The sequence below is a fragment of the Alternaria ethzedia genome (genome assembly GCF_023757985.1).
Source record: "Alternaria ethzedia strain BMP 0044 chromosome Unknown scaffold_18, whole genome shotgun sequence".
Lineage (NCBI taxonomy): Eukaryota > Fungi > Ascomycota > Dothideomycetes > Pleosporales > Pleosporaceae > Alternaria > Alternaria ethzedia.
The window spans coordinates 510,825-533,554 of NW_026056211.1; the positions used below are offsets into that span (position 1 = coordinate 510,825).

Below are 22,730 nucleotides of genomic sequence, written 5' to 3' on the forward strand. Positions count from 1 at the left end.
CGAGCCTGCTGCCCATATTCACAACATCACTTCTGTGCGTTTTCAGTTCTTGTTACTCTTTGAGAGAGTGTGTTGACTTCCTTTCTTTCTTCGTCTCTTTCTTCTTGTTCATCGTCGCCGGCGACGGGACTGCTGGCAAGTCTGGGATTATTCCACACATTCCTTGAACTAAACATACATTCTTTGTAATCTTCGCAATGGCCGACACGGAGAAGCCTCAGTGCGGCAGCGAGGCGGATGCTGCCGTCTATGACTTTCCTCTGCACGTTGCTGCAGTTTGTAAGTACACCCAAGCCGATCATAGTACACCGCTAACATTGTCTTAGTCATTGTGTTCTTCGCTTCCATCTTCGGTGCTGGATTTCCAGTAGTGGCAAAGAAGGTCAAGTGGATGAAGATCCCACCGAAGGTCTTCTTCTTCTGCAAGCACTTTGGTACTGGTGTTCTAATCGCTACTGCCTTCGTCCATCTACTGCCAACCGCCTTTGCGTCGCTCAACGACCCATGCCTACCAGATCTATTCACCGACGATTACCCTGCTCTACCAGGTGTGATCATGATGGGTTCGCTCTTCATTCTCTTCACGATTGAGATGTGGCTTCACGCGAAGACCGGCGGTCACAGCCACGGTGGCGCAACAGGAGAGGCATTCAACGGCGCACAACACGCCCACCCCTCCACCACTGGCATTCAGGCAGCCTTCAACAACCCCATCCGACGAGTTGAGAGCTACGATTCGCAGAAGACAATGCTTGCTCAGCGCGACGAGAAGCGAGGATGGGTCGAGGAGTCAACTTACCCTGTGGACAACTTCCCGTTCCCCAAGAGCGGCAGCGACGAGCTCGAGGCCAAGTCCGAGATGCCGCCATGGTTCATCGTCTTCTACGAGCAATATGTGCGCCAGCGCGACGAGATGCTTGCCACGATCAACCGCGCCATGCCTCCTATGCCATCCTACCAGCAGCAACAGGCTCCTCATCAACCAGAGGCCAACTCGTACTTTGACGACGACGTCGAGGCGGCTGTTGATCCTCTTGTCCTCAAGAAGCAATCCATGCAGATCACGCTCATCGAGGGTGGTATCCTGTTCCACTCCGTCTTCGTCGGCATGACCATTTCCATCACAGCCGAGGGTTTCATCATCCTGCTCATCGCCATCGTCTTCCATCAGATGTTCGAGGGTCTCGGTCTTGGCACGCGTATCGCGGATGTTCCTTACCCCAAGAACAGCTGGAAGCCCTGGGCTCTCGTTGTCGCTTTCGGTACCACCGCGCCCATTGGCCAGGCCATCGGACTCATTACTCGCGGATCTTACGACCCCAACTCGGCATTTGGTCTGATCATCGTCGGAGTGTTCAACGCCATTTCCTCCGGTCTTCTCATCTACGCTGCGCTCGTAGATCTGTTGGCCGAGGACTTCCTCTCTGAGGAGGCTCAGCACACAATGACCGGCAGCACCAAGACTTATGCATTCATCTACGTCCTTATGGGCGCAGCTGGTATGTCCATCGTCGGAGCCTTCGCTTAAGTGCGCTCGTCATGGGTTGCTTTTTCGCAGTACCCATTGACCTTCAGCGTCGCCAAGCTCTACTGCACTACGCGCGACGCTTTTCCTTCATGTCTAGACAAGATCTGCTACAACAGCCTGGCAGAACGATCAACTGTACGAGTATGGGAACAACACTAGGCGTCATCACGTATATGACGGCACATGTTAAACTTGAAACAAGAATTACTTAAATGGGGCAGCCATTCATTCTTTACGTGGTCATCTCTTCTTTTTAGTGCATAATGTCATGTTCACCCGTTGCCTATCATCATCATCATCTCAATGTATCTTTGTCGGTAGATCCCAATGTGTTGCTAGACTATAGATATCACGAATTCATGACTCTGATATAGAGCTAAGCTAGAGATCTTGCGTGCATGCGATCTATGGTGATCTGGTTCGCGCTGAAACCCTAAGGAGGTCCTTCATGAGAGCTATGCCCAACAAATCTCGTGACGTCCTCTCGCTGCCTTCGCTGACTTCGCTGAACATTTGAATCCGGGGATAAAGGGCGCGGCGACTTCTATGCGCATGTGCTCACGACGAGCCGAATCGGCAGAGGTCCGCCTCTGAGGAGGAAAAGAGTGTCGAAGCAGAGGTTCCTTTCGAAAGCCAAGAATCCGGCAGAGCTTCGCCGTCAGCTTCAGAAAGCAGAAGTCGGCGCTACTCTCATTGTGCCCTACAACAGTGCGATGACCTATCGCTTTATACGCAATCTCCACGGACTCCACGGCCTCAGCATACTAATCATGCAAGTAAGAAATGCACTTGCCGAAGCAGCGAGACACGATGCGCGACCGGAATCCGCAAAGACCGAAGGTATGTTTGTCACGGGATTTGCAATGGCGTTGTTGGCGGTTTTGCTCGCCCTGTAATGCGGGTGTGGCTTGGCTGGGTCAAGACGTCGCGGCAAGGTGTGAGCTGCACTGGGCAAGCGCGCTTTCGGACGGATTTTCGAAGAAGGATATGCTTGGCTGGGTGTGATATGCGTGGATGTGCGTTTCGATGCGTGGTGGTGTTGACGACGATGAGGGGCAGGCCCTGGCAGGGGGTGAAACGCGTCTCGAGACGTTGGGGCGGGTGGCGTTGCAGGGTGAGACGGGGTGGGCAGTGTGGGTCAGCGTGGTTCGGTAAGAGGGACGGAACTTCGCGATGTGGAATGTGGTATGTATTGAATTGGATATGTGTTGAAAGCCCGAAGAACGGCCAGCGACCGCATCGCTAGTAACGAGATGAACGCCAGGAAATGCTACGACCCACCATCGACACGGCGCGCCGCTCAAACCAGATTACCCCGAGCATCCTGCTCCCGCTCAATTGCTTCGAACAGACTCTTGAAGTTACCCGCGCCAAACCCATCGAAGTTGTTCCTCTGGATAATCTCAATGAACACCGTCGGCCGATCCATCAAATGCTTCGTGAAAAGCTGCAGCAGGTAACCACCCTCATCAAAGTCAATCAGAATATCCAAGCTCTTCAGCACCTCAAAGTCCTCGTTGAGCTTGAGTCCCGACTTCTTGAGCCGCATCTTCATAGAATCATAGTAGGTCTCAGGCACCTTGATGAACTCCACGCCCCTCGCTTTCAGGTTGGTTATATCGCGAACAATGTTTTCAGTCCGTAGCGCAATATGCTGAACACCAGGGCCACCGTAAAAGTCAACGTACTCCTCAATCTGGCTCTGCTTCTTGCCCTTGGCAGGCTCATTGATGGGCATCTTGACCACATCATTCGGCGAGCTCATAACAATACTCTTGAGCGCCGAATACTCAGTGCAAATATCCTTGTCGTCGACGCTCCAGAAGCGGTGGAAACCAAGCACCTTCTCGTAGTATTCGCACGCGGTTTCCATCTCGTCCCAGTCTTGGTTACCGACGCAGTGGTCGATTGCTTCGAGTTTAACTTGGGGTAGGTACTTTTGGAGGGGGTCGGCGTTTGTGGATTCGGGGCGGTAGCCGGGGAGGAAGATGCCGGCGTAGTTGTTCTTTTGGATGAGCGTGTGCGTTGTGTCGCCGTATGTGCGGATGGTGGCGAGGCGGACGGTGCCGTGGCTGTCGGATATGTCGTGGGGGGCTGAGATGGTGGCGGCGCCTGATGAGACGGCCGCGGAGTATATGGCATCTACGTTGTCGACTTCGAAAGCGACATCTGGGTTGGCAAGTCAATAAGGATGTTGAACGACTATATGTGATGCTATCCTACCTTTGACGGCATCACCATGGCGCTCTTGGTGCTCATGGATCTCTTGTAGAAGCTGCTCATCTTCTTTGCTGAATCTTGAGCCCTGCTCTAGGCACCTCAAGGGCGATGTAAGGATGAAAGTCACCTTGCCGTTCCGGATGACATGGGATGCGGTCGTTCTTGATCCAGTCTCCAGTCCGCGGTATGCAACACGCTCAAAGCCCATACGTGATACGTAGAATGAAGCTGCTTGTTTGGCGTTACCGACATACCAGTGTACATGGTGGTAGCCTTGGTATGAAGAGACATCGGAAGGGGTGGCAGCAGATTGCCGTGGCGATGCCGGTGGGGAGATAGCAGCGGGCGCCATTGTGAAAGTGATTTGAGAACAGGAATGAACAGTTGAGTAACTCAGGTATAGTTGAAAGTACTCAAACGTTTGGCTAGCAAGTAACGGAGCAGTGCTGCGAAGTGTAGTGAACTGCCTACTAGGCACCGATGCGCAGCCATTCTTTATCTTCTACCGTTCTGCATCCACTTCCCTTCTCGAACCGATATCCGATCACTCTTGCTAGCAATTACCATATTCAATCCAGGTAGCGTCATTTACTTGGTTATGCCGAGCTCACGTGCACTAGCCGCCAGAAGAAAGCAAGTGTTGTCCGCCGCTTTCCGCCAATGAATGATCCGCCTGCATCCGCCGTAAGAACGACGCGTCGCAGTCTTGTGGTTGTAGCAAGCTCTCGGCGAGGGATTTGCGTCAGATCGCGATTTTGATGTTTGCGACTAGTTGCGCATACCCTGGAAAAGAGGCTATGTGGTTGTGATGTGCAATGTTGTGTGTAGGAAGAGTGTTGGTCGCCACGTTGTTGCGGCTTTGCGGGCCAGCCGGCAATTCCCTGGCGAGGCTGTCCTCACTGAATTCACAACCATGCGACTTCACCACCACCAAGTATACTATGATCATTGTTCATCTGAATTGATACGCTTCAGCGGCTCTAAAACCTGGCTTGTTAAGAACTTACAAGATTAGCCCCGACACTGACAATCATGAGATGGTGTTCACGGCCATGACGCGCATAGGCCGAGCCAGACAGCCTCGCGCGAGCCGCCATCCGCAGCCTACCTAAACTTTGCCGTGGAATTCCGCCGCTTAAGCCGAGTGAAAGAACGTGACATGCAACATCGCGATGATCAAAATGGCTTTCACGTGAAAGAACTTACATGTTCTCGCGCTGAGTCCATACGCCAATCTTCTTCCATCACCTTCAAAAAGATATCAGTTCCTACGTAGCCAAACCACTGCTCCAAGACAGTCATCTATCCCACGACCAACCCCAACACAACCATGGCAGTCACCCTCCCCAACACATCCCTATCAGCAAACGACGCACGCATCCTCAACGCGCTCTTCGACCCAGAAACCCTCCCTTCCTCCGTCGGCCAACAAAAAGACATATCCACCTCAATCGACCCATCACTACCCGCCCATCCCACCATCTCAGACACGCAGCTCACCGCCCTCGAGCGCCAACAAAGCGAGATAATAGGCCGTATTTCCAGCACATCAAGCGTCAGCGACATAGACTCTGCGATCGAAGAGCTTAATGCGGTGGTAGAGCAGTGGCCGGCGTATGCGGGTGCGTGGGTGAACCGTGCCATGGTACGGCGGATGAAGCTGGAAGCTGCTTTGGAAGAAGGGAAGACTATCTTCGGGACTGCGAATGAGACATTGGAGTCAGACACTGAGGCTGTGTTCTCTGATCTCGCGCAGGCGATCAAACTCGCCTCTCCGTCTTCCCCGTCCATAGCGGCTGTATCGTCGCATGCCGCGAAGATCCTACGGACGGCATACTCGCACCGCGCGTATCTTTATCTCAAAGCTGTGGAATCAGAAGTACGGTTATATGTTATGACGAAGTCGGAGTTGGAGGAGCAAGCGAGTAAAGATTTTGCGGCTGCGGCAAGGTATGGCGATGAAGTGGCGAGGGAGATGAGTGTTAGGACGAATCCGTATAAGAAGATGTGTGGAGTTATTGTGAGGGATGCGCTGAGAGAGGAGATGGGTATAAATGCTCAAGGTTGATAGATTCGATAACAATGAATCGTCGCGCGCCTCATTCGCTCTTTCGAATGTTGTAGTTTTCAGCAAGAGAGACACAGTCGATTGAGATTTATTGTTCGCCTCCGCGGGGAAGTAGACCTCATTCGTGCCCTGGCGTTCGGCTACCGAGAAGCGGCTGGGACATGTCTCTCCGAGCAAACATTGCTCTTATCTATGTATGTGATGCGGCACGGTTTTGCGAATCTTAACTGATGGGATCCATCTGCGCGCACTCTCAATCTGCAAACGTTCCCCAGTCACTACCATACAACACACTATGTTATTCTCGCATATCTACCCAGGCATTATGTCCCTCAAAACTGTCATATTCATGTTCGTCACTTGCATGGCACCGCTCTTTCTCGTCTACATCGTGGTAAACGGTACCCACATGCTCCAAACCGACGACGTCACCTACATCGATAGAACGACCCCAAACCGCGCCCACCTCGCATTTTTAAGCTCTGTTGTACTGATCGTGGTACTCTACGGAGTAATGTTGATATGCGCCACGACCTGCGGCGGAAAGACAAGAGCTGAGGAGGAACACGCGCGCCATGAAGCCGTGATCAAGGATGTGAGAAAGGACAATAAGCGAGAAATGCAATGGTTCGATATCAATCTACTGAAGGACGATGTGGATTCGGTTGATGAGGACGAGAAGCGATTACACTTCTTCGACGTTGACGATGAGATTGGCGATGTCGGTCTTAAGAGCGGAAGTAGCGAGGACAATATTGGGATGGAGTCTTTGGGAAGCGCGAGTAGTTTGAGGTGGTGCGAGTTGATGTGAAGTTGATGCGAGATGGGCTGGATAAGGTGACAACAAGATCGATGGATAAATTAGGGAAACGTTGTATATCGCGGTAACTGGCTCCAGCATATTCGTCGTGATCAAGCTTGTACATCCAAACATCCTGCACACTTCGCATCTTCGATGCCCTCACTCGCTCCCACAATCCGCCACATAACCCTCCTCATCCACCGGTCTATCCCATCCGTGAAACTCCTCGTACGTTTCCGTCTTCGCAGCGCATTGAGGAACGATGTAATTGCATGCTTGAAGCGCCTTGCTCACGCAGCTATCGTGGTTGTCGACGCGCATGTGGTACATTGACATGAAAGCAAGAAGGCCTACGATTTTGAAGGGCTTACGGATACGTAGGAGAATGAGACCGGAGCAGGATAGCGCTAGTAGGACGAAATCGGGGGATGGGTATGATAACATGGAGGCTTGCGGGTTGAGAAGGTGGGTGTTGGGGTTTGATGGTATGAGAATGGAATGGTATATCTGCGGGCGTGATGTCAAGTTTGCTGCTCCTCGAGGTTTGATTACTGCTGGACCAGATATTACGAGAAAGCACTGATGCGGGTAATGTGTTTCTTGCTTTCTCTCCGCATCTTGCCAACACAATTTCTTTTGGTAAGAGTGAGAAGATTCCCGGGGAGAGTCTCTGAACCTGTGTACTTCTTCATATCCCTACCACACCCATCTTCCCCATCACCTCACATAGGCAAATTCCAAATAAAATCCAACGTCCCATCATCAAACCCCTGAAACCCCCCCTGCAGTCCCCCATCCAACCCAAACGGCGCCATCGCCGGATCAAAAGGCAACGCCAACCAATCATCATCTGGCATATCAGGCATAAGCCCCGTTACATTCTCCGCTAGGCTCGACAAACTAGACTGGCCCGCATTATGGTTGTTCAGGAACGCCATGCCTTCTGTTGCGGAGGCGGAGGCGGCGTGTGAAGTATTATGTGAGGTATTGTGGGGGGTGGATGTTGCGCGCGAGGGCAGGCGGGGTGGACGGGAGGACACGACGAAGGACTCGCGGAGGCGGGCGACGTGCAGGTCGAGAAGGGTGGCATAGCGGGATGCGAGGTGCATGTCGTCGAGGGTACCTGAGATACCGTGTTAGTGACCGCAGAGCGAGATGTGCGTTGGGTGGAAGAGATGGACTTACTAGCACGAAGAGCCCTGATCGCCGCGTCCAGGATATCCAAACAACTCTGCAACTTGGCATTCCTACTACCCAGGCTCAACCCTTTGATCAAGTAGATCGAGCTAGTTGTTATCCGCAAGAAGATCCTGACAGGCGAGTACCGCAGCGCCCCGGTTTCAGAGAGCTGGCAGACCTTTTGCAGGATCTGACAGCTTCCGTCGACAACTTCTTGGATGAAGTCGTAGTCTCGCGGCTCGAGGTTGAAGGGAAGGTTGTCTTCCTGCGGCACATCCGGATCGGTTTCTGCGAGTGTACGTTCGACGACGGCTTGCATACCGAGCGAGTTTGTGTAGATGCGGACGTATTGGTATTCGATGTGGAGCATGTCGTGGAGGCCGACTTTGAGCTTGCATGGGTCGAGGTACTTCTTCCGCCATGATACTAGTAGTGGCTGGAAATGTTCGAGGAGCCCGATGTAGCGACCGGTGCGTAGTAAGCTTCGTGTCGTGGCTGTGTTCGGGTAGATGGTGTCTGAAATTGAGCGCGCGAGCTTTGTGAGTTCGACCCAGGCGCTCATGAAGGATTGCCATTGCTCGACTGCACCAGTTGCAGAGTCGACTGGTATCTTCTCCATCAGAGCATGATTAAGACTCTGCGGGATCATCGATGTGCAACCGAGCCTCCATGAAAGCTGCTCGAGCAGAACATATAGTAGCTTCCGAGCTCTGATCCTTCGTAAGATGAGGTACTCAGTAGTGAACTTTGGGTAAGACACTTGGTCCTTGTCGATCCTAGCGTTGTCTTCGAAGAGACCCAGCTCTTGTGCCAGTGACAACGCGCAGCCCATCAACATCCATGACATACGGTCGGAACGCTTTGCGGGCTCAATGACATCTTCAAGCCATCGGTTGGACGTTACATCTCCTTCCAACAGCTTCGCGCCTTCCTCTGTGGTGTTGTTCGCGCCGATCATGAGCTCGCAATCCCAGCCATCAGCAGCAGTGGGGAAATGCAGCGCGCGAGGATGCCATTCGGACAGCAAGAGAAGCGCCTCTATAGATCCAATGGTCCGACTCTGCGCTTTCGACGGCTTGACTTGTCCGAGCATGATCTTCATGATGAAGCGCTGGCATTGCTCCCAGAGCCTGTCATGCACAAAGTAACCTCTGGATGCGCCGCCTACACCAGGAAGAATGTTGTACCTAGATGAAATCATGAGTATGGTAGTGCACAAAAATGGATCCAGCGCAATCAGCGTATAGTGATTCTCATGATGAGAATAAAATTCTCCCAGTATGGGCGACAACGGCGAGCAATTTTTGAAGAACAAATCGACGTAGGTAACCGCCTCATGTGCAGAGAACCAGCCCATCTGCACGAACCGACACGACGTCCATGTTTTCAGCGTCTCTGGTGACGGGGTGGACATCTGCACCGGCTGCGCTCTGAACGTGTGGAACGGCGACGACGGAACACCCTCATAGCCCGATGGCCCCGACCTAGGAGTCTCATATGCCTGCGAGCCCGACTGTTCCTGGCTATCGATAGCATCGCGATGATGCGCAGCTTCGAAAAGCAAATTCAACGCATCGCTCCCACTTGACACCACGGTCCGCATAACCGAATGCGCAAGATCCGGCTGGCTCGACGAGATCCTGCGAAGATGCCCATGAGGTGACTGAAACTCAGCGCGATTCGTGCCGTTGACATGCGGACTAGTCCCCGGCGTGAAACCATGCGTCGATATGGACGACCTATGAGCTGGCGAGGGCTGCACGTTTGGCGCAGGATTGGACTGAGGGCGATCATGAACAGGCTCATCGTCTTCCTCGCCCTCGCGCGCCGCTTCCCCCGGTTTACGTCTCTTAACCCAGCTTCTCTCGGAGCGAAACACACACTCGCGCATCTCGCGCTTGCATCGCTGACATGGTGGCTTTAGTTCACCTCCATCTGGCCCGGTTCCCAAGATGCACTTAGCCTTGCGTTGCCGGCAGTTGATGCAAGCCTTGTACGCGCGCTTGAAGTCCTCGGGGTGGGTCCGCTTTTTGCTTGCAGACGCCGAATTGGCATCTTGTTGGCCTGTGCCAGTAGCGGAGTCGTCCATGGTAATGGGATAAAAGTTATAGATGATAGGGTGATACAACGGATGGCGCAGGAATTGGTGGTGGGCGGAAGCCCGGGTATGACTGGGTTTTGCGCCTCGGGTATCGGCGGCCTGGTGGCGGGCTTATTCTGCAGCCGCCTGCGCCCTACGAGGTAGGAATGACGGACATTGTATGCGACGCAGCTTCCATGATGTGTTGAGAAGCTTCGTTCTGTCTTGGTATTTGCGCACGATAGGAAGTTGTTTGTATTGAAGGCCACAGTCGCTGCTGCATTGCGATGGCACTCGTGTAGTGACCGGCTATTGGTGGGGATATGAGCAAGCATTGGGAAGGTGCAAGCATGCATTCGGTAATCACGATCGATTGTAAATCATTTACCATGAGGTGCTATCGGGAGCTTACTTACTAGGCTGTACCCGTAACGCCGCTTGTCTGCGCCAAAGCAAGTCCTGGTCGATTCTCAGTATCCTGATCTCGTTATTAGCCACAACTCGTCCGATCGCTTAATCTCAGAGGCTTTGATCCGCGCGAGGATGATTCTATATCAGGGAGGCAGTATTGCTACACCTAGAGAGTGAGGAGGTGTTAAGGGCGACATTATGTCAATGTATAGCTAGTGTGTAAGCAGTAGAAATTTAATAGTTTAGAGTACAATAAAAAAGTAGTAAGAAATTAAAAGTATATTATATATAGAAGGGCGTTAAAAGGCGCTTAAAGAGCTAAAATAGATAGTACTATAGTTGCGATGTGTGCGATAAACGGTTGTATGGTAGCGATGCTACACCTATCGATATCTCTTCCTACATGGGAACGAGCTTTGGTTATCCTGACCTTCTGGAAAAGCGTAACATACTCTTAGCTAAGCGCGCGCATGCTGGCATACAAGCGTATACAACTTCTCTCACCCTGCTTTCCTGCCATTGAACTCAGCGATCGGTAGTGTCGAATCATCAAAACTCCGACCATCCACTCGCAGAGTCTTGTTCACAGCCGCAAGTTCAGCCGCGCCACGCGTCTCTTGACCCATACTACAGGCCACCGGGAGGTCCGCACCATATCCCATCACCTGCTCCGCGTTCAAGGCCCCTACTCTTCGTTTGTAAAGCAGAAATATCCCCAGTACGATGAGACCGACACCGAGTATAGCACCAAGCGCTGCTCCTGCTACAGCACCAGAACTCAAGCCATTCTGAGGAAAAGACACAGAAGGCGTTGAGGTAGATGGTTGCGTTTCAGTGGTAGTAGGTGAATTCAGACTTTGGTCACCGGAAGGACGACGAGACGTTGACTGTGCTGCGCGATCCGAAGTCCAGAGGCTAGACGTTGAGCCTCTGGAACCTGTGCTGGTGTTGGATGACACGCTAACTCTAGTACTAGACGTGTCGGGTACAACAGTAGCTGGTCGCGGTGGCGTAGGTAGAGGTACAGTAGTAGCTGGGCGCGGTGGCGTAGGTAGGTTCTGAGTCGTAGTATTTTCAAGACCGGAGTCTCTGCATTGAGCTTGATTAGCAGCATCAGTGAAGCACTCCATGCTCGACGGGCAGCAGAGCCATCCACCAAAACCACATGGGTTTTCGCAGTCACGCCTCTTCAGCACATGGATGGGTGCTTCAATACGTAGCGCTGTGGCGACAGTGCATGCGAGTGGACCAAGTGAGACGAGAAATTGGAGAAACTGCATTTTGGTGCCGGGAATTGGTCAAGAGAAGGTGCTCGAAGCTCTCAATGAGCGGCCTCGATGAAATTCGATCAAGGCTGAGATACGCTATTCTGAGTCGAGCTGTATCTTGCATACCTGCCAACTTGGCACCTCAAGGCTGAGGCAAGGCTGAGGAGATGTTCATGTTATAGCGGGGGGACGGGTGGGATATCGAAGCTCTCGAGGGCTTCTCCGCGCACTTGGCGAGCTGTTCAAACTATGCATATTTTGTGACCTTGTTCCTCTTGTACAGCTTCTTCATTCCGTCCACTAACTTCTCCATCACTCAAAACATCCAAGCGGTCGCGACAATAACACCAACTCCCACAACCCCACACCAACTCCTCTCTACCCTTCCACCCAAGCCCGTCGTCGTCGAAGCCTGCGCACCAGACGCATCAGCCAAACCCGTCGACGCCGTCGACTGTGCGCTGGAAGTCGCTATAGTCGACTCCGCAATACTCGCATCAGATTCAGCCGTCGACTCTGCGCTGGTAGGCGACACTGAAGTCTCAGCAACACTCGCATCAGAACCTTGCGTAGGGCTAGAAGACCGCATGCTAGCCAACGCGATATTCCCACTCGCGTCTCCAACATGCGCCTCAGACGACGAGCTTTCCAGGACTGTAATCTGCGTCGGCGTCGGCATTATTGTTGTTACTGGGACGGACTGCATGCTGACCACCAGCGTCAGTGTTGAATTGATGGAGTTGGAACCAGGAACAGAGCAAAGCGCCTGGTTATTCTCGTCCTTCATGCAGATTTCTTCGGCGGTACAGCACAGTTGGGCGGCGTAACCGCATGCTGTGCCGCTGTCGCATGTTTGCGCTGATGCGACGCAGTAGTGGTAGTAGCAAGCGAGAAGGAGGGGTATTGGGATGGTGAGACGCATGATGAGTACTAGTCGCTGGATGAAGGTGGTTGGGGTAGGAAGGCGGTGTCGCGTGTAGGTCTTTCGCGGGTTGTTGTTTGTTGGGGTAGGTAACGAATGCGGCCGAATCCTTCAGTCGGCCAGACCTAACCTCATCTGCCGATTCTCGTATTTGATATCTCGTATCCCAATATCGCATAGTTAGCCATATTCAAACATCTCCTTCTGAATCACGCCAAATACTAGCAAATAAACATCCTGTCGTGATGAGAATCGAACAGGATACATCATGATCACTACTCTACCTCCAATGCACCACCACCTCTCCTAAGCCAACGCCTCCTCCTTCCTCCTCGCCTTCTTTTCCTGAATCCCCTCCCTCCACTCCCTCCCCTTCACAGCAGTCAACCACGTCGCCCCCGCCCCCGCAACCAAAAACCCCGCACTAATCGTACTAAACCACCCCACGCCCATCTTCCTCACAGCCGGCAAACACGCCGCACTCCCCGCCGCCGCAAACATATACCGCATAAAATAATTCCCCGCCACAACCTCCGCACTCCTCCCCTGCATAACATCCAAACAATACGTATTCAAGCTCGGAAAACAAAACAACTGCGCCACACCCTGCAGAAACATCATAACAACAGGCAGCGCGATGCCTCCCACACGCTTTTCGACGCTCCACCCGTAGATGAGCATGCAAGCGGGTATGACGCCGCCGAGGAAGAAGACGCAGGAGCGGAGCCGGTCTTCAGAGACGCGGTGGCCGCGGCGCTGGATGTATTTCTTGACAACGTGGTCGGCGTAGCGGCCGCCGAAGAAGGTTCCTAGCAGGTAGCCGCAGCCGGGGGCGATGTAGAAGAGGCCGGATTGGAGGGGGGATTGGAGGTTGAAGCGGGGGTTTAGGACGTAGCGGATGGGCGTCAACAAACTATACATATTCCACACGAGACTACTACTCGCCAGTGCCGTTAAGAGGATGTTGGGGTAGCGGTATAGTTTGACGACGCGGAAGGGGTTGAGCCACTGCCACATTTTGTGTGCGCGTTGTGCAGTGGGGAGGCCGACGAGTTCGTCGGCGCGTTTCTTGTGGATGGTTTCGGGCTGGAGGAAGAAGCAGAAGAGGGTTGCGGCGCCGGCGAGGGCGGTTTGCAGCCAGAAGATGTCGCGCCAGGAACGGAATGTGACGATGATACCACCGATGAAGGGGCCAAGGGCGGGGCCGATGAGGGTGCCGCTGAGGAACCAGCCTAGGGCTGTTGCGCGCTCGGTCTGGGTGAGTGTTAGTGGTGGAGGTGATGGAGGTGTGTGAGAGCTGTGATGTAGGCGAGTATTGTATGCCGCTCTCCAAATTGATCTGAAAGCAATCACCGACATTAGAGAAGGCTGAACATACCGGTTTATATATATCCCCAATAACCGCACTCCCAATTACAAGGAAAGCCGTGCCTTGAAAAGCAGTGAGGATCCTGAATACGAAGAAAGAAGCCAGGTTGGGGGCCAACGCCGTCCCAATCGAAAACGCAGTAAACAACCCCGCGCTCACAACACTAACCCACTTCCTACCATAGATATTCCCATACGGACCGTAGAAACAAGGCGACAAGCCCATGAAAAGCATGTACAAAGCGTTGGAAACATTGATAATACTCCCATCCGTATCAAACGTCTCCGCAACCTCAGGAACAGCAGACAGTACCGTGGTCGAGGAAATGGGGGCCAGGAAACTGCAAAAAGAGACTACGGCTACAATGACCATTTTGCGGCGCTCGGTGAATTTGTTGTAGATGACGTCGTTGTCGCCGGTGGCGATGTATTGGACGTTGGCCATGTCGTGGTGTTGGCTGACGGAAGAGACTGTGCGTTGGAGTTGGAGACGGTCTTGGTCGGTTTCATTGTTACTGCGTGGTTGGGGGATGATGGAGGCGTATTCGGTCGTCTTTTCAGGTTCGGCAAAGGAGGAGTTGGGGGGTGCGTGTTGGCCAGCGGGTGCTGAGGAGGATGTGGAAGAGGGTGCCATTTTGTGTACTCATAGAAGGCGAGATGGTAGAGTAAATATAAATACCAGGGTTGGTTCGGGAGTCGGAAAGGGACTCGTGCTGCTGGTTAGAGTGTTTGCAGCGACATTCGAGTTGTTGGAGGATGGAGAGGAGAGAGAGCAAGTGACGAGAGACGTTAGATATGTTCACGATTAGAGTACATGTTGGGCTAATGTGGTGCATTAGCGCTCCTGCAACGGCTTCATATCCGCGGGTGGAGACTTGTCGCTGCCCAAGGAGCGTCTTTTCCGTGAAGATTTTCGCCTACATCGTGTCGAGAGGTTATATCCGGTGAGTGGAGTAGCCGACATGGGTTGTCGGGCTAAGAATGTCCGGTCGGAAACTTTGCCGCCGTCGATGGAAATGCTCCGAAGTATGCTGCATTCGCGTACCAAGTATCTTCTCGAAGATGTCGATGCACTACTAGAGTAGTTGTAAGATAGTGCACGCCTTATGAGTGCTAGCCAATGCTGACCTCGGCACATGACCCCTTAGCACCAAACTTTCACATGCATGCTGCAGACGACCATCTCGAGTGAGCTCAGGCGAAGAGCCCGCAAATATATACGTGTATTCGTAAGCCATGCGACAGGCCAAATTTGTACGGTGAAAGATTCTAGATAACCAAAACGTGGATCTTGCGGTGAGATCTCGTGTCCTGAACGCCGATGATGCAGTTGCGCTTTTCAAGCAAAGTAACCCTCTCCCAGCTCATATACTGAGCTTGTCTAGACTCAGGCGGTCGGCACTTCTGTGTCGCTTGACCATGCCCAGCTTGTAGAACTTCTCCTCGCCCGTCGCTGTTCGTCCGCCAATGTACCACTTCTCGGCGCCCATGGCTTCGTGGAAGCCTTCGGAGGAGCTGTCGGAGCCCCGCCTGCCTCGACGTGACGCGCCTGGTATTGGGAAGGCTTGGGCTTTGGGTGATGTGGAGCGGTTGTAGGGGGCCGTGTGTTGTCGGGTGGGTTGGAAGTGGCCAGCCGCTTGGACGGATACGGTTGTCGCACCAGGCGATGGGGAGCGCGTCTTTGTGGTGATGGTCCGTGACGACGCGGCTGTTGTGTCGACGGTGTTGTTTTGTTGTGAGGTGGTGTTTTGCGAGTACGAGGCCACAGATGCTGCTTGGGAGGCCGTGGTCTTCTGGAGGCTGGGCTGTTGCGCGCGGAAGGCGGCGAGGAAGCCACCGAAGAAGGGGCGGTTGGTGGTCATGGTGGTGGTGGAGGGTGTCTGATCTGGTGAGGGTCGCTGGTGGCTCTGGGGCATAAGATGGCGTCTATAAACGTCGAATACTAGCGGCGGTGTGGACGTGTGTTGTGTTGGCGGCTCCGCAACGGCGTTTCGTGCAGCGACCAAATAACAACAGCACAGGCGGCGCTCCGACTGCGCCGTCAAGCTCGGGCACTGCGATGTTTTCTATTCCATGCGCTGATCCAAGGGGGAGCCGCGGAACAGGGGCGGGTCGTGAGTGATGGTTGGTGATGGTTGGCGATTATCGGCGCAAATGTGCGTGTGACGTAGGCGAGCTGCAGCTGGGGTGGGCGTCTACGCGTCTATACGTGAGGGTCTGCGGTGCCGTTGATGTCAGCGGGGTAGGCGGCGACTGTGTTTATAGGAGACTGGGGAGATGGCGGGGGGAAGGAGGTTTGGCAGGTTTGGCGCATCGGACCGTTGCTGGAGAGGAACATGTCGGAACCCGCGACGCACCTGACAAGATCAAAGTGCGCCTCCCGAACCTTCACCGAGGCCATCCCCAATGCTGTCCCTACTAACAACCACCATTCCAAGATAGCGGAGCCATCGACTTCACCCACGATGCACTGTTTGGCCTGGCTGTCTGGGTCTCGCTTCGCCATGGTGTGCAGCTCTGACAGATCCACGGCCGCTGAATGGCCGCCCACATCGCAACGGCCACCTACGCCGCCAACCACGCACATCTCCAGAACTCGTTCGTATGCCGTTATCCCGCTTGGCCTTATCGAGGCAAATCATCGTGCACCATCAAGTAACGCCCAGTAGTGGACCGTCATGCCCGATATGCGATCGCGATGCCCTGCTGTGTCGCCGGCTATTACCTGCCGCATTCTCTTAGAGGTGTGAACAGCTCCGAGTGATTCCGATAGCCCGGAACACCCACGAGGAACATGCGCTTTGCAAGATCTCGCATCTCATAGGAGTACGACGCACGACGGTTGAGCTAACCCTCGTCGTGTCTATCCATACCCACCAGAACGCGGGGTAGTCCGAGAATTAGCCCGTCTTCCCCAGATCTGGATATCACATAAAGAGTGACACGGCACTCAACATGGCGCCGGTGCTCACACACCTTCGTTGACATGTGCGAACGCATATGATCGGCATAGCATTGTCACGTGTTGTAGAGCCGCTTGTGACGTAGCCATGTGTAGACTCTGTGATCACCGCCGGCAGACAGGTCAAGCATAGCGGCACATCGCTGCACGACGGATACTCATGAGCCTCTAAGAACCATCTCGCCGTACACGAGCGTCATGGCAATCCAACTGCTTCTGCCATGTGCTCCTAAGGCAACCAATCAGCCCCGTCAGCCTTGTGCACGGGCCTCACGTCCCCTCTATCAGGCAACCCTTTGCGTGGCGCAACTATCACCAACACCCTCCTGCTACTTAGTTCTTGCGACTGCCTTCTTTGAATGTTGTGTAGCTATTCCAAGCACTCAGTCACCGTACGACAGGTTCTCACTACATAGCTATTGTTATGGCGACCTTCTCCCTCCTCCCCACCGAGCTCGTGGAGTACATCGTTGCCTATCTCGCTCAACACGATTTATACGCTGTTTGCCGAGTCAACAAAAGTCTCTCCAATCTAGCCATACCGTTTCTGTACCGTCATGTTGATCTCTTCATACCGCCTGGCAACAAACTCCCTAGGATCGATCGCTTCTGCCTAAACATCATCAGCGACAGCCGCAAAGCCAGCAATGTCGAGTCAGTCCGCCTGGGACTATCCCCAAGCGAAGACGTCAAACAGGGTCAGCGGTGGCTGGCGCCAGACAAGACCTTTGACGATAAACAGATGTTTCGGAAAGCCATGGTTGCGTTGAGTGATGAGACGTTGGTGGCTGCCGGAGACTATCTGAGAGACGCCATCTACATGCGCGAGTACTCTGCCTATGCAGCGCTTGCCCTTCTCGTTCTTCCCAAACTCCGTCGACTCGACGTAGCAGACTACAAGCAGGCCACTTTCGACCACCTCCACAATGTCCTCCGCAATCTCGACCCCGGAACTCTTTGGAACAGGCGCTATCCATCGCAAGTTCTTCTTGATCGTCTCTCATCCATCAAAGAAGTATCTCTCATGGTTGACCGCAAGACCGGGGTTTGGTATCCTGGAGACAACAACCGCAATCCAATCGGCCACTTTCTGAACATCCCGGGCATTGAGAAACTCGAACTGTTCAACCTTGGTGGGCAGTCGCATGCACATGGTGTGGCTATTTCGCACTCACTGATAGCTTTTCCGACAGCTACTAACATCACTAAGTTGGTCTTCCGACACTCGGGTGCCTTTAACCGGGGTTTGAAGTCGTTGTTCCAGTGCACGCCAAAGCTACGGTCTCTTACGTACGACTCCTACTTCAACGCCCAGGCACAGACTACCCAGCGAGGAGATCTGCTCATGGTCGACGCTTGGAATGAGCACCTCAGGCCCCTACAATCTACCCTGGAAGTATTAGTCCTCACCGCGGAATACTCCGACCCAGACGCCTTCTTCTTCGCCCAACCACGCATCGGCGACAGACTCTGCGGCTTCCTCGATCTCACCGACTTCACCGAACTACATACCCTTGAGGTTCCCTTCCCCTTCCTGACCGGAGACGTCGACTTCTCCATCAACAAGGACATCTACCCTCTCTTCCCACCACACCTTCGCCACCTCACGCTACGCCCCGATCTCTCGCATGCCCAACTTCCCTTTCCGTTCGACTCCTCCATCCTACCCAACGGTCTTACGTTCGAAGAGTCAAAACAGGAAGCGCAGTGTCTCATGAACGCCCGCATGGACGTATCCTACATGTTCCAAGCCTCCCTCTCCCTCCTCGACTTCTGGCCAACTCTAGAATCCATGTCCGTCTGGCAGCCCGCCGATCCGTCGCTTGAGTGGTTTGACGGCCAGATTGAAGACTTTGCGACGACTTGTCGGAATAAGAATATCACGGGGAGGCTGCTGAAGCCGATGTTGCTGAGATGGAAGAAGGCGGAGCATTGGGATTTGATGAAGGAAACGACGCTTTTTGATCGGGGTGATCCGCAGTTTGGGGTTGTGGATAGGTTTTGGAGGGAGGAGTGGGAGGGGAGGCCGCTGGGGATGGGGTGTCAGTATCATTTGGGTGCGCTGGCGAAGGGGAAGGTTAGGTTGCGGAGGTAGGCGTTTGATCGACTCTCCGGAATATAGTCACGGAACACCCTTCTCGCAATCTCTCCCGCCAAGCAGAAACACCTTTCTCGGTCATTCCAACACAGTCTCAGACAAGCGCACACACGACGTCATTTGCTCTCACGCAAACTTTCGCCACATAAAAGCTCCCATCCCAACGCACGCAACCACACTACCCATCTCCCAACCACCACCACCGCCATCAGTAAGACAAAACAACCATGTCCACCAACTACCACCCCTCCGAATTCACCACACCCCCATATCTCTCCTTGCTCGTCCTCGCCATCTACATCCTAGCCTTTCTTCGGCATTTCAAGGTTTTCATCAGCCACTGCTGGCATGGACGTGTCGATACTACATCGGTCGTAAATTTTGTCCTGTACGGCCTCTGGACGTATGTTGTCGCGAAGGGGATATGGGATATTGCTTGGTTGCGAAGGGATCTGGAGATGTGCTTGAGGCCGCCGCCGAGTAAGACGATCACGATGTCTTGGATTCGGGATGATGAGTAGGGGGGTAAGGGGATGAGGGGGAAGGGAGCGTGGGGAGGGAGGGGGTGATGTGTATGTTGGCTTGGGTGTGTTAAAGATTAAGTAGTGTTCCGTGAATGACACTCAAAGACAGACTCCTTATTGTGTGATACATCAAATCCCTGCGCGAACGAGGTGGTATCATCTTGCACAAATGTAATCTATCGGTGTTGTAGGTACGTGATTAGAAGCGGTTAACATGCATAATCAGCGGGTTCAGTCTGCCTGAGCCTGTCTCACACGGTCTCACACACACCACTTTCCGAGACGAGCTATTTCACCATATTGCTCGTGAGCAGAACATGATCTTTCTGCATGTCTTACTTCCTACTGTTTCTCGAGAGAAATATGCTAGTGCGGTTTTGCGACATGTCTACACAATCTCAGTCGATGTTTTACATCCATCACGGTGAGCAAGCCCGGCCAGTCTTCTAGAAAAGATGGCAACTACAAAAGCAAGCGCTCGACGAGGTATCCCATCTCGCGCATCCATCATCGCAGCATCGAATACCAAAGAGCAAAGATCTCACATCAATCCAAAATTCAAGAGAACGCATCGACCCACGTCCATCCGAACCTAGCACAGAATGCCATCCTACCAGCACATCCTCCAACAACTCCCCTCACTCATTGCAACCATCATTCTCGCCCTGGTATTCCGGAAGATCTTCTACAAGTACCTCAATACCGCTAGGAAGCGCAGATTCGCGGTCAAAGTCGTTGCGGCTAATGGTGGTATCATTTTTCTCCTGTATGTCGTGGGTAGGAACGTGGTGATGGTGGCGGAGATGCAGGATCGGCTCGAGATAGAGGGGATATTGGGGAAGTGGATGTAGCAGAGGTAGTGGGCGAGTGTTTGGGGGAGGTCCAGATAGCGGGGCTTGAAGAGAGGTTGCAAATGTGTAGGAAAGGGTGTAGAGAAGAAGCGGTGGTTGTTCGAGAGGATTAGAGAGATAACAGGAAGACTTCAGACCAAACGCGCGAAAGATGTCAAAGTTACTTTGTACTAGATGCCTTCCTCTCAGCAAGAATGCGAACATGCGTTACACTCTCTCCTGCTTGTGCGACGCCCCTCATCGCCTTCACGTACCCCAGATCGCCCTCAACACTCGCATCCAAAGGCCCCAATATCCCATCTCACAACTCAGCAACATCTGCTCCGTCTCAGCTAACTGAACGCGCAGTTTTCCTACTTCCAGCATCCCGTGAGCAAATGCGTAGATAGTGAGCGCCATGACACAGCTGCCATTGAGCGCGCCTCGGTTCGGCCCCTCGTCCCGCAGCCGATAGAGGTAGATGAATGCGAAGAAGTAGACGAATAGAGAGACAAGTACGACATAATCGAGGAACAGATGGAGGAGTTGGGTGGTTGTCATTTTGTATCGTGTTTTGGTTGGGGCTGCGGAAGAATTTAGATACCTAGGTACCTAGGTATGCGAGATTGAATAGCCCGGGCTGTAGAGACGGGCGGTCGTGATGATGGTGGTATCAGGCCGGGCGCTCACGAACTACGCCCTTTAATGCATGCGAGAGTAATACAGAGTTTGCTAAGTCATTGTTGGCGGTGTCGTAGGATACCCGCGAAGCGGTTGTGAGCCGTTCCGGCGTTTGTAGAGTGTCAACTTTGAGCGGATATCTTTGATGGGAACAAGGAGATGTTGTTTTCTTGAGAACCACAATGTCTGACAAGGCGAAGATGCATGGTAGTTTGCTTCCGAAAAGTAGCTACCAGGTGGAAACTACCTAATGCATCGCAACTGGAAACGAGTTGCAGCAAGCGTCGGATTGACGCCGTGTTCACACAAACGTGTTCTTGGTCGTCAGTCCTAAACGCGACCGTCACTACGAAGCCACATAACCGCCCACCTTATTTCTCTACTTACCGAGCATATCAAAAGCTCACTCTACATGTTCAACACAATTATTCAGTCCCTGTGGTACTTCTCCTTATGCTCCTATTGAACTTCCATTAGCTTCCGCCGCGCTTCTTCGCACATCCTACACCTAATCCCATTCTCATACTTGTGATGACATCTCGTGATTTCCCTATCCGACCACGCCAACTGGTGCCGTAGCTCCGTGTCTTCCGATAAGTCACCTACATAAACGCAGATAGCGAGAGCAGATGCAACAGTAGCAAAGACTCAAACTACATCACGTTCCTGAATAGCTTTTTCGTAAAGAGAGATGAGCATGACGAAGACAAGGAGGAGCCAGATGAGGACGACGGTTTGGAGGAGCTGCCAGATGAGGTTTGCGGTGGGCATCATGTTGTTGGTTGGCTGAATGGGTGGTGGGAACGTTGGTGGTTTCACTGGGTGCAAGAGATAGTTGGATGGATGGATGGCGGTTTGTGGTGGTGGTTAAGATGAAGATGAAATGTTCGTGTTCGACGGTCTTTATGGATGCGACGACAAGAGAAGGGGTTTGCTGGCGTCTCTTTCGCAGTGGTGTAAGGTCTTGTTCAGCTTCATCACTGTACGGCCCAGCAATCATTCGATCTTCTAGTTTGCAGGTGAGCGTTATTCTTTGATGAGAACAAGAGATCAAAGTTCTCTCGCTAGCTACAATCGTTTTCCGATGCAAGAACGCGCGCTAGAATGCTCCCCAAAGGTATCTGCAACACGAATCGTCAAAGCAAAATTATTTGCGCATGCCAGGAGGCAATAGATCGCAAACTTTAAGCTGCTTCCGCATCTATACCATCGTATCACCGTCCAACCGTCGGCATCATCCATCTCCTCCAATCCCAGCGAAGCCAAGTACTCACCAACACATTCATCCGCGTACATAAGCACATCAAAGCCTTGCCCGACATGACAGACACAGTCGCTCAGTTCCTGTGGTCCTTCTTCTTATGCGCTCTGTGCATGCTTTTCCATACAGTTGTAGAAGCCATCTTAAACGGCCGTACCTACGAGCAGACTATAATCCGCCTCCAGAATGACGTGCGCGTTATCGTGGGATGGGGCGTCCCGGTGTGCATTGTGGGCCACTTCTTTGCCGGTGCTGTGATGAAGGCGGTGGGCGCAGAAATTATTAGACTGCCATGGATGCGTTGGTTGTGAGATGAAATGGGGGTGAGAGATGGTCGCGTGTGGATGGTTGATGAAGCACGAGGAATGGAAAGAACCTAGGGCAGAATACTGGAGAATGGATGAGGTAGAATGACTTGGATAGATAATCGAATGGCATGCAACGACCCGATGGATAGCGCGGTTTACTATTTCCGTAGAATGCGTGCCTCGCTTAGCCTTTTGTACTATATCAACATGTTAAAAGCCC

The 22,730-nt window shown here is 52.9% G+C and overlaps 7 protein-coding genes across 7 annotated transcripts; 3 read left to right on the forward strand and 4 right to left on the reverse strand.

Annotated features, from left to right (window-relative positions):
• Window positions 1-197: 197 nt before the first annotated feature.
• J4E87_007083 (uncharacterized protein) lies at window positions 198-1,528 on the forward strand (the record flags this gene model as incomplete). Its single annotated transcript, XM_049378680.1, has 2 exons — window positions 198-279; window positions 327-1,528. 2 exons carry the CDS (start codon window positions 198-200, stop codon window positions 1,526-1,528), a joined length of 1,284 nt encoding a protein of 427 aa, XP_049231701.1.
• Window positions 1,529-2,828: 1,300 nt separating this feature from the next.
• J4E87_007084 (uncharacterized protein) lies at window positions 2,829-4,100 on the reverse strand (the record flags this gene model as incomplete). Its single annotated transcript, XM_049378681.1, has 2 exons — window positions 2,829-3,697; window positions 3,752-4,100. 2 exons carry the CDS (start codon window positions 4,098-4,100, stop codon window positions 2,829-2,831), a joined length of 1,218 nt encoding a protein of 405 aa, XP_049231702.1.
• A 978-nt stretch (window positions 4,101-5,078) lies between these two features.
• J4E87_007085 (uncharacterized protein) lies at window positions 5,079-5,816 on the forward strand (the record flags this gene model as incomplete). Its single annotated transcript, XM_049378682.1, has 1 exon — window positions 5,079-5,816. One exon carries the CDS (start codon window positions 5,079-5,081, stop codon window positions 5,814-5,816), a length of 738 nt encoding a protein of 245 aa, XP_049231703.1.
• A 1,777-nt stretch (window positions 5,817-7,593) lies between these two features.
• J4E87_007086 (uncharacterized protein) lies at window positions 7,594-9,453 on the reverse strand (the record flags this gene model as incomplete). The annotated part of the gene is made up of 3 exons (XM_049378683.1): window positions 7,594-7,667; window positions 7,804-8,927; window positions 9,392-9,453. 3 exons carry the CDS (start codon window positions 9,451-9,453, stop codon window positions 7,594-7,596), a joined length of 1,260 nt encoding a protein of 419 aa, XP_049231704.1.
• A 3,331-nt stretch (window positions 9,454-12,784) lies between these two features.
• Window positions 12,785-14,480, reverse strand: J4E87_007087 (uncharacterized protein; the record flags this gene model as incomplete). The annotated part of the gene is made up of 2 exons (XM_049378684.1): window positions 12,785-13,732; window positions 13,857-14,480. The coding sequence occupies 2 exons, from the start codon at window positions 14,478-14,480 to the stop codon at window positions 12,785-12,787; spliced, it is 1,572 nt and encodes a 523-aa protein (XP_049231705.1).
• Window positions 14,481-15,210: 730 nt separating this feature from the next.
• J4E87_007088 (uncharacterized protein) lies at window positions 15,211-15,708 on the reverse strand (the record flags this gene model as incomplete). The annotated part of the gene is made up of 1 exon (XM_049378685.1): window positions 15,211-15,708. One exon carries the CDS (start codon window positions 15,706-15,708, stop codon window positions 15,211-15,213), a length of 498 nt encoding a protein of 165 aa, XP_049231706.1.
• A 1,524-nt stretch (window positions 15,709-17,232) lies between these two features.
• Window positions 17,233-18,903, forward strand: J4E87_007089 (uncharacterized protein; the record flags this gene model as incomplete). The annotated part of the gene is made up of 1 exon (XM_049378686.1): window positions 17,233-18,903. The coding sequence occupies one exon, from the start codon at window positions 17,233-17,235 to the stop codon at window positions 18,901-18,903; it is 1,671 nt and encodes a 556-aa protein (XP_049231707.1).
• Window positions 18,904-22,730: the final 3,827 nt, after the last annotated feature.